The sequence below is a fragment of the Littorina saxatilis genome, linkage group LG9 (assembly GCF_037325665.1).
Source record: "Littorina saxatilis isolate snail1 linkage group LG9, US_GU_Lsax_2.0, whole genome shotgun sequence".
Lineage (NCBI taxonomy): Eukaryota > Metazoa > Mollusca > Gastropoda > Littorinimorpha > Littorinidae > Littorina > Littorina saxatilis.
In genome coordinates this window covers 45,375,895-45,391,757 of record NC_090253.1, presented here as the reverse complement: position 1 = coordinate 45,391,757, position 15,863 = coordinate 45,375,895, and the positions used below count along the sequence as shown (strand labels likewise).

The following is a 15,863-nucleotide window of genomic DNA, read 5'->3' as shown; positions in this document are numbered from 1 at the left end:
AGAGAGATAGAGAGAGAGAGCGAGAGAGAGAGAGAGAGAGAGAGAGAGAATTGAATGGAATTGAACTTTATTTAACAAGGATTAAGATTAGGCTACGCCTTTTCTTACAATCTGTCCTTGGGACGCATAGACACACAATTATACAATTAAAACATCAAAAATTAAAAAGTTAAAAAGTTAACCAACAAAAGGAGGTCGGAAAACTTCAGCACGTGATAAAGATGACGATGATGATGATGATGACGATGATGATGATGATAATGATGATGATGATGATGCTTGAAGCGCATACATATGTGGTTATTCATAAAATCAAATGCATACTATGCAGGTAATTATGAATACAAGCTGGTAGCAATCGAATATGTAGCAATATTACAACAAAAATATGTTCAGAATATACAATGCACAGTATATCTTTGACGTAATACTAAGTGTGGTAAATCAAAAGGCGTTAAACTACTCAGACATTTTTTTAAACTTTTTAAGGACTTTAAGTGCTTAAAGGATGATGGAAGTGAATTCCAAACTGAAGTACCCGAAAAAGCAAGACTGGTCTTATACAGGTCAATTCGTGGAATCGGTGGGATCAAGTTGACCGACCCATATCTGTGGGTAGCTTTATTAAATAATGATGTAATGTAAATCGGCACTTTACCGCAATACAATTTATGCATGAACATGGCTTTGTTTAACTTGAGATGCTTTGCCAGTGGAAGAAAGTTAAGCATTTTTAATTTCATATCTGTTGAGGCATTATCCTTTACGATGAGTTTGGCCGAGCGACGATAAAGAGAGTCTAACTTTTTCAAGTGTACATCACTGCTGCCATCCCAGAGCGTCAAAATATAATTAATGTGAGGCATTACATGAGCATGGTGGAACATTTCCAGAGTCCTTCTGTCCGTATTTTGCTTTAACTTGGATTGGAGGAAAACGTGTTACGGGGGTATTTGCGTGTAAGTGTCTGTGTGTATTAGTTACTCTATCAGAAAAATGCGTGTTCTACTCTGTTTACAAACTCACGTCTCTCTCACACACAACACTCAAACTAGGCACAACGACTGAAACACAATTACTGCCCTTTGCCCTCGTACCTATATTGTAACATCAACACAAAAATACAAATATGTTTTCTCTCATACAATCAACAATTCTCTTGCATTCACTTGTAACAATAATAATAGCTTGAATAACACGTGGAAGAATAACTATTTCTCGTTGACGTCGTCCTTGTTTCACACAATCCTTCTGTCACTTATATTTCCTGTTAATCACAGTATCTCGTTACGCACATTTCCCATGTTACGTATTCTCCAGTGGTAATTCACAGTACAATGACTACTCACTATTCAGCGGGTACATTCACTGGATCCAGTATCACGCCAATGACTGAATATAGGTCATGGTGATATGGGGTGGGGTTCCACCGGGTTCCAGAATTCCGGCGCTTAGATAAACTTCTCCACAAAATAATAATTCCATTTTTACTTAATACTATTCATTCATCCGTCAACTAGCTTATGCTGTTACAGTATTTACAACAGCTCATTTACAAATTACTCCATCACAAAAGAACATACACACATTCCTTTCCAAAATGGCTGACAACAGCTCACGCTTTTCCAACCCAATTCATAACATTTCTCTCACAGTCATTTCACAAGTCAAAACTGCTGAGCAAAATACAATTCAATAAATACCTGTATATTCACAGCATTTGAATCACAACTGATTCCATCTACAACATGAGTCGTACAGCATTCGACCTCAATGTCCTTCGAGCAGCATTCCGACCAAACGTGGAGACATAAACAGAGCACGTCTGTCTTCACCAACTGTCAGTAATGCTCTGGTTTAACACAACCAATATGGCCACCTTCCTGTTAGCAATCTCCTCTCTCATTGGTCAATCCTACTACTCAGTAGCCAATGAAAATATACTTTGCAAAAACAGGTCACCTCATTTCAACAGGTGATATTACAGACACGCAGTCCACTCGTGTGAACCAAAAGTATGGCAAGCCAATCTGTACACATTTGTTAAATATTAACTTAGACGTACAAATTCCATTTGTCACATTACCCCCTCCTCCCAGAAAAAAAATGACCGACCGAGGTTATTTTTACTTTAGGATAACAGCTGATTGAGGGTAACTATATCACTGCAATTCAATTTCCATATCGCATTCCACTACGGAACAAACTGGTTCCCTTCTGAACGCGACATACATTTCAATAACTGTCCGATCTGACTTGCTTATCATACTTATATTAAAATATTGATGACCATGGAATAAATGGGTTATTTTAGATTTCTGACAAAAAATGGCACAGTCAACTTGATGGCTTCAGCGTGGTAGAGAAGAATCACAAAGATGTCCGTGTCCAGGGTTCTTGTCATTCTTCTCTACCACGCTGAAGCCATCAAGTTGACTGTATACCTGGATACGGGATCAGGAAAACATCGGCAACTGATCAACCTCTCTGAGCTTGCAGAGTCCCTGGGGCATGACTACTGTGCCACTCTTCTTGGGATCTATGTGTACCGCGGAGAGGACTGCACCAGTGCATTCAAAGGAAAGGGGAAGGTGGGGCCCCTTAAGAAACTGGAGAAGAACCCCAAGTTTCACACGGCATTCAGGCAGCTTGGTGACGACTGGGATGTCATCGGGTGGTGAAGCAGTTAGAAGAGTTTATGTGCCTGATGTACAATTACAGTCGTGAGAAATCAGTTGATGTCGTTCGTGGAAAGCTACTCCGCAAGATGGTGGGAGACAACGAGAAACTCACGTCCAAGTGTAAGGTCGATCTAGCCCGCATGCCTCCCTGCCAATCTGCTCTGATGCCGCACATTCAGCGAGTAAACCACCGCGTTGCCCTGTACAAGCGTGCTCATGAAGGCATTCTGGAGAGGCCCAAACCCTACGACCAGGGGTAGGGATGGACGACAAATGCAGACGGTGTCCTGGAACCCGTGTGGTGCCTCAAGCCCATCCTACCTGTGTCGCTGATCGATCTTCTGGCAGATGGTGGTTGTGAAGAAGAGGATGACGAGGAAGACGAGGAAGAAGATGAGGAGGTTGACTTTGACGCGTTTGCTGAAAGCTATGACGAGTTTTGAGTTATCATTACAGTCTGTGTCATTTGATGTCGTCTACTGCGGTCTATCGCTAAAGTGAATATAATTAAAATATTTTATACTTTGGCACCACAATGGGACTCACCATGTACAGTGTTTTGGGGACCCAAAGAGCGCGCTGGATATATTGTCCTGGAATATCATTACATTTTGTCAGTATCAATGTGTGTAACTTGCACAAAATCAAACATTGTAACATTCAAACCAGAGCTATCACGATTTTGATGTGTATACGGTGTAACAAGATATGCTTAACATGACAATGTGCGCCTTTTGTCTTCAAACACTAATATTCCATCCATTTTCAATCGTTTTGGCGCAGCATGAAATAATTCGGATGATTGACACGGGTTGCCGATTAATCGGTACGCTTTGTGAAATCCACACAAACAGAACATATTCAAGAACAATCAACAATTTTGTACAACAATGAGTGCAAATGTTGTTGCTATTATCCCGTTCAATCTTTTATATTCAATACTTGTCTTTAAATCTTTCATAGTTTAGGCTAGAACAAAGACAATTTGTCATGTTTTGGGCGATTTTGTACCCAAAAATCTGAAAATAGCCCATTAATTGCATGGTCATCAATATTTCAATATTAGTGTGAGATCAAAAGTTATTAACATTAGTGTTTACTATAGTTTTTGTTCAATGATAGTCTTTCTATCTTCAAATGTTGAGGCTCTTAGCCGCAAAAATTCGGACGAGTTACCTGGACTGTCGTTTAATTCGATGGGTTAAAACCAGAACCATTTAACTGGTTTGCGGCCATTTTGAGAAATGGCCACTTGAAGTTTTTAACCCCTCAAAAAAAAATAGTAAACACAAGATTACAACCGTCATATTTTAAGCAATAGATATAGAGGCAGAACTGGTCATGTACAGTTGAAATCAATTTAATTGAACTACTCTATCATATGAAAATAACGTATAATTTGTTCTGCTTCCAGAATACGCTCCTTCTTTTTTCTCAGTCCTGGAGCTAGAAAAGCCCAGCGCACCATAGCTGCTTCTGACTTCCAAACAGATCCCACTGTGGCCTGTGCTACAGCAGTCAGAAGCAGCCTCCTCACACATAGCATGTTCTGCTTCCAAGCAAAAGCTTACACTGCAACACTAGTTTTAATGTTTATTGCCGCAATAAACACACATATTTCAAGTCACACACTAAACCATCATTAAAGAATTATGTATTCGTCTAATGTATGGCCTAATGAACGCACACCTTTTACACACAATTAAATTGCAGGTATTTTCCCATGGCAAAAAAAACCAACACATTCTTTGTTAACATTCCAAAAATAAATTGTATTTTGGTTGTTTTCTTAAGAACTCAATAGTAAATCTTATTTTGTATCAGCTCATATTGTTTTGCATTACGCACAAAAACTACAAACCCAGCAACAACGACAAACTGACCACACACAAAACGAACAAAGCAGCACAGAAACAAGCAAGCAAACAAGAAAAGCTTCACTGATGATCAAGCTTGGCGCATTAAAACCAATCACACACGGACAATAAAATCACGAGTTCTAGATTCTGATTTCATGATACCCTGCGTGTTCATTATCAATAAAAACAAATTGGCAAGTAGATTTTTCAGCTCTTTAGTTTTCGATAATTTACCTGACATTGACAGCTCCCAAGAATCAGCCACAACACTATGATGCATGCATCAGGAGAAAAACCACTTTAAAACCAGACAGACGTGCGTCTTCCGTCCTTGCACTAACTCCGAAACCTGATGAATGTGAAGCGTCTCCAGTGGAAAAATCTACTCTGAAACATGACGACTGTGCTGTTGATTTTTCAATCGAAGAGTCTACCGAGAAACATGGTGAATGTGGTTTTTCTCCTGTTCGTGCATCAACTCCAATGCATACTGGTTGTGATTCCACCCCTCCACATGAATCCAGCTGCCCAACACCTGTAAATATTTCTCTTGTGTGTGCTTCTACCTCAGCATATGTTGACTCTGATTCAACCTCAGTGACTACAATCACCTCAGATGATACTAACTTTGATTTTTTTTCTAATGGTGTATTCACTTCAGCTTCTAACATGTCTGACACTGCTCCTTCATGTGAATCTACCACAGCATCTCCTCCATCTTGTTATGGAACCCCAGCAAAAAAACTGCCATCTCCGAGGAAGGAGGCATCCTATGTGACACCTCCAAAGAAGAAGTTTAGTCGAAAAAGACTCAGCAACCCTAAGACCTGGAAGAATAATATTAGAAAAACAAAGAAACTGAGCGGTCAATCTTACTCAAGGACAACCGGTGAAACGGCTAGGGCAAAAGCAGCACAGAAGGTCGACTGTTCAAAGTGTAAAATGATGTGTTCCAGCAAAATATCAGAAGAAGAAAGGCAAGAAATTTTTCAGGCCTTTTATTCGCTCTCTTCATATGAGATACAGAAAGACTTTGTTTGTCACTGAATTGAAGAAACGGGAACAAGAACTTACCTGAAAACAGACGGAGAACCAGCTCCAAAAAAGAGACAAGTTTCAAGGAAGTTTTTCTTCTGAAAGATGGCCAGAGATCATATGTGTGTAAAACGTTTTTTACCAGCACACTAGATGTCAGTTGTGGAACTGAAACGTGGTCATCAAAGTTCTATTGACAAAACTGATGGTGACTTAGAGTTTTGTTTTCTGCTGAAACTGTGATCTAAAATACAGGGATGTGCTTTAAGGTCTGACTTTGATTTTGACTTTTGTGCACAACACTTCTGTGAAGAAAAAAGTACATCACAAGGTAAGAATGCCAAGATGGAAGCATGATGCTTCGAAAAAGCAATTTCCATTTCCTGGAACTCTAATTCTCGTTAAGCCATTGGCAGTGAGAAGATTCTGCAACCTCATCCCATGAATCCGGAGGACAGTCTCCTGAAATGCTTGGTGCTTTTTGCTTGCCTGGACGGCCATATTCACCTCCTGCTGAACAGCATCTGTACAAGATATAAAGACTATGAATTCTTCTTTTAAACTGGCAATTACTACCACAATTATTCACTGATAAAAAAGTTAATTGCCTTCATACCATCGCTGCTGCATTTAAACTGTAAACAGTTTTCGAGTTTTTATTCACACACAAAAATAAAACATAAATACCTGATTACACTGAATATGCTTAAAGTATCCAGGCGCGTTTTGTAAAGAAGGAAGTAAGTGAGTAAGTTAGAAAATAAGTGTTTGGGCGTGTGTGTGTGTGTGTGTGTGTGTGTGTACGTGTGTGTGTGTGTGTGTGTGTGTTTTGATACTTACCAGACTTTGTACAGGGAGGCGATGTTTCTTGGGTTTCAAGAATCATTTGCTGAATCAAGTCCTCATCTGGCCAGTCATTCTCCTTCGACATTGTAAAAACCTGTGATTTAAGAAATATATTAGTCAAACTCACAAAAAAGGGTGGAAATAGCGCTGTAATAACATTCATGTAATAACATTCATTCATCCATCCATAGGTTACAAGCCGACAAAAATTGTCATTATCTGCCCTGAACATTCACTGAGGTTATTGATTTCATTTTTTTTATCGAAAACTAAAGAGCTGAAACACTTCAACACACACGAAACTTGACAAATACGCTTTTACCAGCCTGTGCTTTTATTTAGGAAAACAAAACTATACACACACAAAAGCTAGGGATCAGTATGCAGATTACATAATTTAGAAAATCAGAAAGTTTCCCTTATGAATACGAATCAGAAATTAAGCTTTAATGACTTGTTCAAATGGGGGAAACAAAAATATATGATGATACTCACTTGAATCTGTGTCCTGACTCGAGCAACAGCAAAACAGACTGTGCAGCAGATGTACAATAGGCAGAATGCTGTTCTTTGAGTTTTCAGAAAGTGGACCAACCTTTTGTCAGTTTGTTTTCTGTGGATTAAATTCGCGTCATTTTTGACGTTTCGTTGACACGACCTTGCGACACCAAGCCTCATCAATTTGTTTCCATTATCACGTTCTGCTTCCAACCTGGATGGAGTTAGATGGTTCTGCTTCCAAGATGAGTCCGAACATTTCTTGGAGCCAGAACAAATTATGACTTATAAATGAGACAATGACAAAAGGTGACGTTTTCATGTCAGTATGTCCCAAATGACATCACCAGTACATTTTTCAATCTATCTCATCTGTTTTCGTTCTATTTTTTCTAATAACATGCGTTAACAATTGATTGCCAACTGGAATGGAAGAGCACAAAAAGTGTAACTTGATATGTAGTTTCTCTGGAGGGAAAAACACTTCCACTTTCATGTCAGTGTGTCCCATGCAACATACATTTGCCAAACAGCTATGTGTAAGTAGATTATTTGTTAATGGTATAGAAAATATTGATCAACAATTAAAGTCAGTTTTCACATTCATTTTCTACCTATTTCTTTTTTGTTTATTCTGTTGGCAATGGTGAAATGTCAGCAATCGTGTGTCATTCGGGACAGTAGACATGACACCTGACCTTTTGTCACTGTCTCAAATACACAATAATCCAAGATTTTCAAGAATCCTTCACAGGAAGTGAGAATCATATTACCATAAGACTATAAAATTGCAAAACCAGTTATTTTGAGGTAATTGGTTCTGGTTTTAGCCCATCGAATTGGTATGCTTTGTGAAATCCACAAAAACGGAAAAGTATTAAAAAACAATCAACAATTGTGTACAACAATGAGAGCACATGTTGTTGCCATTATCCATTGCTATCTTTTGTGTTCAATACTTATCTTTAAATCTTTCATAGTTTAGGCTATAAAAAAGACAATTTGTCATGTTTTTCGCGATTTTTTGTCAGAAATCTAAAAATAACCCATTTATTCCATGGTCATCAATATTTTAATATAAGTATGATAACACAAATGGTTTACATTGGTGTTGTGCGTCTTTTTTGTTCAATACCTTTCTTTCTATCTTTCACGGTTGATGCTCTTTCCGGCTATGGGGAACACTCTTTGTTGCGATCCGATATTGCCACCCGGGGTGGTTCCAGAGCCTTAAAGGGGTACTAGGGAACCGATTTCTTGATGGTGCGATAGCTGACTGTTTTCAGCACATATTTTACTATCTAGAAACGACAATTAGAAAAATATCTGAACACTTGTTGGTCAGCGCTTCTAGCAACCGTACTACACACACCGGCTGTGACTCCATAGCACACACATGCTCTGAGTCAATGACCGACCGCCCTGAAATTTCTTATCGCTATATGTACCTGGTCTCATGTCATCAGCACACACACCGGCTGTGACTCCATAGCACACACACATGCTCCGAGTCTGTGACCAACCGCCCTGAAATTTCGTATCGCTAATACCTAGTCTCATGTCATCAGCACACACACCGGCTGTGACTTCATAGCACACAGAAATGCTCCGAGTCTATGACCGACCGCCCTCAACAAAATCAACAACTGATCATAATAATATGGTCGACAGTCTCAAAAAGATTTGTTATCTTCCAGCCTCCGACCCCCTTCCTGGACCCCTTGCACATGCATTGCTGAAATCCAAAGTGATTATCCACTAGACCATCCCTCTGAGCGAACTCGCAAAGTCTTCGCACAAACGAATGACCGTACACCATGATATTTCTACACTTGCAGGATGACCCAGATTCCGCTGATCTAGCCATTGTTTTCGGAACGAAGACCTGGAGTTATGCTCAGCGCTACCTACACTGCAACCACAGTTTTTCCCCAAAAAATTGTGTCAGTCACCCCTACACTTTACGAGGTATAACTTGACCACATAAAAACATCAAAATCAGTACTTATTCCTTCGAACCAAGTCGAATCTCCCCTTCGATGAAAAACTTGTCAGTGTTGTAGCGTCCCTTTTGAGAAGTGGCCTTGACCCTTGATAGCGAATCTATCATGACAAGAAAGGTGGACTAGGCCAGTGGACTCAAAATAAAGTGGGATCGGTCTTGGGACATGTAACTAAACTCCTCAACATAAATTTTATATGTGTGTCGCAGTGTGTGCCTCTGTCAGCGCTGTGTGACGGCCAGCAGGACTGTCTCGATGGGACAGACGAAGATCAGTGTCACTTCGACGTTGAGATGATTATCCGCACTCCCCCTTCCCCCGCACTGGTCAACTTCATCCCTCTCTCCTCCACAAGGAATGACCAGTTCCCCTTCCTCATCACTCCATTGTCTCAGTCCTTGGACGCGAACAGCTCCTCCTCGCCGTGTCCAGAAACACACTTCCAGTGTGCGGACGACGGCTACTGCCTGCCCCTCTTCCTCCTCTGTAACGGCGTGAACGACTGCCCCGGTAAAGAGGACGAAGCGGGGTGTGGGAGAGTGTCGTGTCGTGGTCTGTATCGTTGCCGCGGCTCTAGTGTCTGCTTGCACCCAACACACGTGTGCGACGGCGTGTACCAGTGTCCGCAGGACGACGACGAGCTGTTCTGTGCTATCGCCTGCCCACCAGGGTGCACGTGCCACGGACTGAGTATCGCCTGTCACACGCCCTTCCCGGCAGACATGCTTCACCCAGACATCAGATACCTCGACGCCAGCGGCAGCGCTCTGACGCCGTCACGGGTGATTGAGCACACGCTCCTGATCCACCTGAGCGTGTCAGGGTGCGGCCTTGAGAATGTCGGCAACCTGACCTTCCCTAACCTCCGCAGCCTTGACCTCAGCCACAACCGCCTGCATGAAGTCAGCGCAGGTCATCTTCGTGGACTGCCCAATCTTCAACACCTGTTCTTGTCTGGAAACCCGCTCCAGTCTTTGTTTGACTTACATTCTCAAAATGTGTCTTTCCCTGCTGTGATAACGTTGGACGTGTCTGCCGTGCACATGCCCACACTGGACACGGAGAAGTTTTCTATCTTCCCAGGCCTGCACACCCTGAATCTCTCTCACTGCGGAGTCGATCGCATCACCGGACAAGGCCTGCTCTCCCTTCCCGCTCTCCGCGTCCTGGACACTGAAGGTTGCCCCATGACCCACTTTCCGCGTGACCTACTTTCCGGCCTGAACCGGCTGCAGTCTGTGGCCGCTGACAACTACAAGCTGTGCTGTCAGGCCACCTTGCCCCCTGGCTTCAACCTGGCCAACTGCAGGGCTCCTTTTGACGAATTGTCGTCGTGTGAGTCTTTGCTTCGCTCTGACCTGTACCGAGTCTTCTTGTCCATCTTCGCCGCCCTGGCCCTGCTGGGCAACGTGGGCTGCTTCGTGGTCAGAACGCTCTACCTCAAAGGCAGCAAGTCGGGCTTCAGCGTCTTCGTCACCCACCTGTCCCTTTCCGACTTTCTGATGGGAGTGTACTTGGCAGTGATCGGGGTGGCTGACCGCCTGTACCGGGGTAGCTACCTGTGGGAGGACGTGGGGTGGAGGCACAGCGCCGGGTGTGGTGTGGCGGGGTACCTGTCGCTGGTGTCCAACGAGGTGTCGGCCCTCATCATCTGCCTGATCACGCTGGACCGCTTCCTGGTGCTGCGCTTCCCGCTAAGCTCGCTGCGCTTCAACACTCGCTCTGCCCACCTCACGTGCACGGGCGTTTGGCTGGTCGCCATGGTGATGGCCGCCGTGCCCCTGCTGCCTGTGACGTCACACTGGTCATTCTACAGCCGCACGGGGATCTGCATACCGCTGCCCGTCACTCGCGGAGACTTCCCCGGCCAGCAGTACGCCTTCGGTGTCATCATCGTCCTCAACTTTGTTCTCTTCATGCTCATCGCCGTGGGCCAGGCGTCAATCTACGCCGCCATCAGCGCCAACAGCATGGACAGGTCAGTTGGTTTTAAGTCATCTTCCTTACCGTGTAGGCCGTCATGTAAATCACAAAAAAATCGTTTTGGTGTTTAGACGGGTGCAGTGGCGTGGTGGTAAGACGTCGGCCTCCTAATCGGGAGGTCGTGAGTTCGAATCCCGGTCGCTGCCGCCTGGTGGGTAAGAGTGGAGATTTTTCCGATCTCCTAGGTCAACGTATGTGCAGACCTGTTAGTGACTTAACCCCCTTCGTGTGTACACGCAAGCACAAGACCAAGTGCGCACGGAAAAGATCCTGTGATCCATGTCAGAGTTCGGTGGATTATAGAAACACAAAAATACCCTGATGTCTCACCCGAAATCGGCGTATGTTGCCTGAATGGCGGGGTAAAAACGGTCATACACGTAAACATCCACTCGTGCTAAAAACATGAGTGAACGTGGGAGTCTAAGCCCATGAACGAAGAAGAAGAAGAAGAAGAAGAAGAAGAAGTTTAGGTGTTTACATGCGAAAGAATCCGTACAACTGGTCACATAGTATCAACAGTCTCGCTGCTTTCTTTGGAGTTTTTGTTTTAGTTCACGCTTTTTGAAATCTGCGAACAATGCTGCAAAATATGTCCAGTATGCACATAAAACAGCCAGCTGCTTTAAGGGGGGTACGGGGCTAAATTTGAAGATGCACTTATCACATGTTAAAGTCTAGACGAATTTATATTGATTAACATTAGTGTTTGCACGAGAAGGCAGGTATTTGACACTTTTCCCTTGAAAGTGTCAAACCATTAGTATACATTTACACCACGATGTCAATCAACATAATGGCATCAAATGGCCCAAAAAGAACTAACTACAACATTGTACTTATTTTCATGGAGATTTTCGTAACAGTTTTGATTATTATACTGAGAAAAACAAAAAAAGCCAATACCGATTGAATGGTTGGTTTACTTCAGGGTTTTACGTTTCTACTCTGATTTTTCTGTTTCTTGTATTTTCATTAGGTTGGAAAAAAGTAAAGAAGTCCACACTTGATCACTAAAACCCCGTCCTACCAATTTCAAGGGAGAAAAGCACTGAGGATAAATGTCTTAATTAGAAAATTAAACTAGACTTACGCTAGGAAGTTGAAGTTTAATTGAAATTATTAAGAGTCTATTGACAGGAACGGAGGAGTTACGTGAGTATTGTGCGCGCATGAGCAAGAAGTCAATGTTAAGAGCTGTGTGTGGTCACTAGACTGACGACTTATAGGGAGGGTCAGTTTATTGAATCATCATAAATCTACTGACAAGGGAGGGACGTAACTCCTCCGTTCCTGTCAATAGACTCTTAATAATTTCAATTAAACTTCAACTTCCTAGCGTAAGTCTAGTTTAATTTTCTAATTATTATTCATCTATTGACTACGTCACTACGTAGTCACGTGAGACTTCAGAAACAGTCTATGTGAACTCACACTCAATCAGACAATTAAAGAGTTCTAACTTTTATTCTCAAAGTAACCATCAAGAATTATCTGACCAAAATTTGAAACAGAAACATCTTTCTTGTAGAACTTAACAAACACTCTGTCACTTGCCCAACTACCAGCTTTGAGTATAGTTTTCAAGGGCACACCTCTCTTTTCTGCTGCACTACAACTCGCACTTCGTGTGGAATGTGCTGTGTATTTCTTTGTGTCTATGCCAGCACTCCGTAACACAGCTTTGATCCACCTGGAAAAAGTCTGTTTTCCTACAGCACAATGAGGTTTTGAATAACTGATGAAGAGTTGCTTCCCTTTCCTTAAGGGCTTAGTTACAGTCAAATATTTCTTCAAGTGACGTACAGGACAGAGTTTCTCATTATCTGTGAATTCGAGTATTTCAGCAGGTTCTGTGTGAAACCCAGGTTTAGTAGTCTTATGCTTGCTTGAAAACACTATCACACACTTCTGATCAAAAACTCTGATATCATCCACCATTAAAGAATGTAGAGCATGTCCCCTTTGACCTGTGACTAAAGCTACTAACATACACGTTTTCAGTGTCAGTTCCTTCAAAGAAAGTTCATGCAGTTGATGAAGCTTGTCAAAATAGTCTAATACAACATTCACATTCCAGGTGTCAGTATACTTAGGGAAAGAAGGTCTTTCTTCAAAAACACCTTTAATCACTCTGCACACAACTGGATGACTTCCTATCGTCTGACCCGATAGCATGGGTAAGTAAGCTGACAACGCACTACGGGCAGAATTGACAGTACTATAACCTGCTCCAGCGTCAAACAGCGAAGCAAGAAAGTTAGCTACTCTTGCAGGTGAAGCTATGTCAGCATCAAAACTATTCTCTGAAGCATAAGATCGCCATTTTGAAATATAGCAGTTATACACAGCTTGAGTCGATGATCTGAAAGACTGAATCATCAGGTCTGCAGCACGTTGTGAGAAGCCTTCCTGGAGATAGCGTTCCCTGATACATTGCATACCAGAAGTCGAAGGGAACGATGAAGAGGGTGCAGTTTGCCCGGGTGAGAAGGTAGCGTCAAGAGTTCCTTCCCTTCCATCTCCACTGGTTCCTGGATCAGGAGATTGTTGAGCAGAGGCCACCAAACCTGCGTCGTCCAGCGTGGAACCACCACCACTCCAATGCCCATGTCTTGACGAATCTTCATGAGAACTTGTGTGATAACACTGAAAGGAGGAAATGCATAAAACTCAACATTTCCCCAGTTCATGGAAAAAGCATCTACAGCAAATGCTTCTGGGTCTGGCTTGTAGGACACATACCTGTCCATTTGTTTGTTTAACCTGGATGCAAACAAGTCAATAGTAGGCTTCACCTGCAAAGAACTGAGAGCCTGAGTTAATACTGTCTCATCCAGCTTCCACTCTGTATCCAGATTTATTTTCCTTGATTCAGAATCAGCAGCAGTGTTATCTTTCCCTGCAATATGAGCTGCACTTAGCCAGATATCATGAGTGATGCACCACAGCCACATTGTATTTGTAATAGAGTCACACGTATCCGAATGACTAGTACCCATGTGATTGATACAGGCAACAGCCGTGGTATTGTCAACAAGAATGCGCACATGCTTACCAATAAGTTGATCCTGAAAGCACAGCAGTGCAAAATATGCCGCTTTTAACTCAAGGTAATTAATATGGAACTGTGTTTCAACAGGCAACCATAAACCACCTGACTGTGCGTCTCCAAGTGCACAGCCCCAACCTGTGAGACTAGCATCAGAAGAAAGAGTGATATCTGGTGCAGACTGGTGTATGTTGTTGTAAGAAGCCGACACATTATCTATCCACCACTGTAGTTCTGACTTTGCAGAAAAAGACAGACTCATGCAACAATCAAAATCCCCTTTACTGCTAGCAAGCGCTGCTTTTTTCTCCTTTTCAAGCTGTCTGTAGTATAGAGGCCCATATTTCACTGCAGGGAATGCCGCTACAATTTTCCCTATGACTTTGGCTAAGTATCGTATTGTCATTGAGAGTTTGGACATTGCAGTCTTACAACACGAAATCAGGTCTGCACTCCTATCAGGTGTAAGAGTGGTAATCATCTGCTTTGAATCTATGATTACCCCAAAATACTGAACACAATGGCTGGGCTCAAGCACTGACTTTCCTGGGTGAACAATGAAACCAACTGATCGCAATAGTTGCACTGTCTCAATCACATTTTGCATACATGCTAGTCTTGTCTCAGCAAGTAACAGAATCATCCAGAAAAACGGTGGACAGATGACCTTTCTCTCTCAAGGTAGCAAACACAGGCTTCAACAATTTTGTAAATTTGCGTGGAGCAAGTGCGAGACCATTTGGCATGCAATTAAACTGCCACATCTTACCATCCCATTCAAACCTCAAAAACTTTTTGTGGCCTTCAAAGATTGGTACAGAATAGTATGCATCCTTCAGGTCTATGGAAGCCATGAAACAGTCTTGCGTCACCAATTTCAACGCAGCAGCTTGTAGCGTTTCCATCTTAAAATGATGGTAAGCTATGTCTCTGTTCAAACACTTTAGGTTAAGAATCATCCTGTGTGTGCCATCTTTCTTTGGCCGTGTAAAAACAGGTGAAACAAACTGCCCCGGTTCAAATTCGCACTGCTCTATCACTCCTTTTGCACTCAGCTTTTGAATCTCTGAATCAATTACTTTCACTTCCTGTTTGTTCAACAAAGGTTGGTTTTTAAATGGACTAGATCTAGGTGTTGATCTAGATTTATTAAACTCAAGGTGAACACCAGACACGGTTTGAATGATTTCAGGATCTGAGGTTAATGATTTCCAGATATCCAAGAACTGCTTTATTCTACCACCTTGAAAGAGAGAGGTCTCCATCTTTATATCTGTGAGCAAAGAGGAGAGACATACAGATAGTTCTCTCACCTGAGAAGTGACAGCATCGTCATTTAGTTTCTCCTGGGGAACTGCGCTCTCTGACTGTTCTTTCCCCCAAACTGCCTCTTCTGACTCTGAAATCTGTTCTGCCACTGCGGCTGTCTCATGCCTAAAAAAGACTTTCGACCATTGTTTTTCCACGGTTTGAAGTTGAACCCTCGTCTATCCACATTCGCACCTGTACTCTGTGCATATCTGTCGAGCTCTTTGGCCTCCTTTAGCGAGTTTGACAAATTGTCACCGAACAACTGTTGGCTGCTAATTGGCACCGAGTCCGAACACAGCCCTATCATGTGTTTTGGGAGGTGTGGGCGTAGCGCATAGCGACGTCTTAGGGAGAGCTCTCTGCTGGCATGCCCAAGCATAGCGAGAGCATCCGAGTTAGCTTTGACAATGGCTTTACCGGTTTTCCCGTCTTTCATTGACTTTTCTCTCTGCGCTTTAAAAAGTGCCTGCGTGGATGACGTCACTGCAGTCGCGGCTTTTATCACAGCGCGTTGGATAGAGGCTAGCTTCAGGTCCGCCTTTTTTGCGTTCACGGGCAACAGTTTCCACACTTCAGTGTTTACTTTTGGCACTTG

The 15,863-nt window shown here is 42.7% G+C and overlaps 1 protein-coding gene and 3 long non-coding RNA genes across 4 annotated transcripts in view; 1 reads left to right on the top strand and 3 right to left on the bottom strand.

Moving 5' to 3' along the window:
- Positions 1–15,863, bottom strand: part of LOC138976225 (uncharacterized) — a 525,645-nt gene that overhangs the window by 73,476 nt on the left and 436,306 nt on the right. The window lies entirely within an intron of this gene.
- Positions 1–15,863, top strand: part of LOC138976208 (G-protein coupled receptor GRL101-like) — a 27,157-nt gene that overhangs the window by 9,556 nt on the left and 1,738 nt on the right. Inside the window, exon 4 of the mRNA XM_070349046.1 lies at positions 9,132–10,900. Within this exon, the coding sequence (XP_070205147.1) occupies positions 9,132–10,900 (1,769 nt within the window). The remainder of the gene's footprint in view (positions 1–9,131; positions 10,901–15,863) is intronic.
- On the bottom strand, positions 3,877–7,135 carry LOC138976207 (uncharacterized). Its single transcript, XR_011458905.1, has 3 exons — positions 6,917–7,135; positions 6,416–6,515; positions 3,877–6,099 (listed from the first exon to the last, which is right to left on the bottom strand). It is a non-coding gene; the product is annotated as an uncharacterized lncRNA (long non-coding RNA).
- LOC138976209 (uncharacterized) lies at positions 12,354–15,811 on the bottom strand. The gene is made up of 2 exons (XR_011458906.1): positions 15,271–15,811; positions 12,354–13,554 (listed from the first exon to the last, which is right to left on the bottom strand). It is a non-coding gene; the product is annotated as an uncharacterized lncRNA (long non-coding RNA).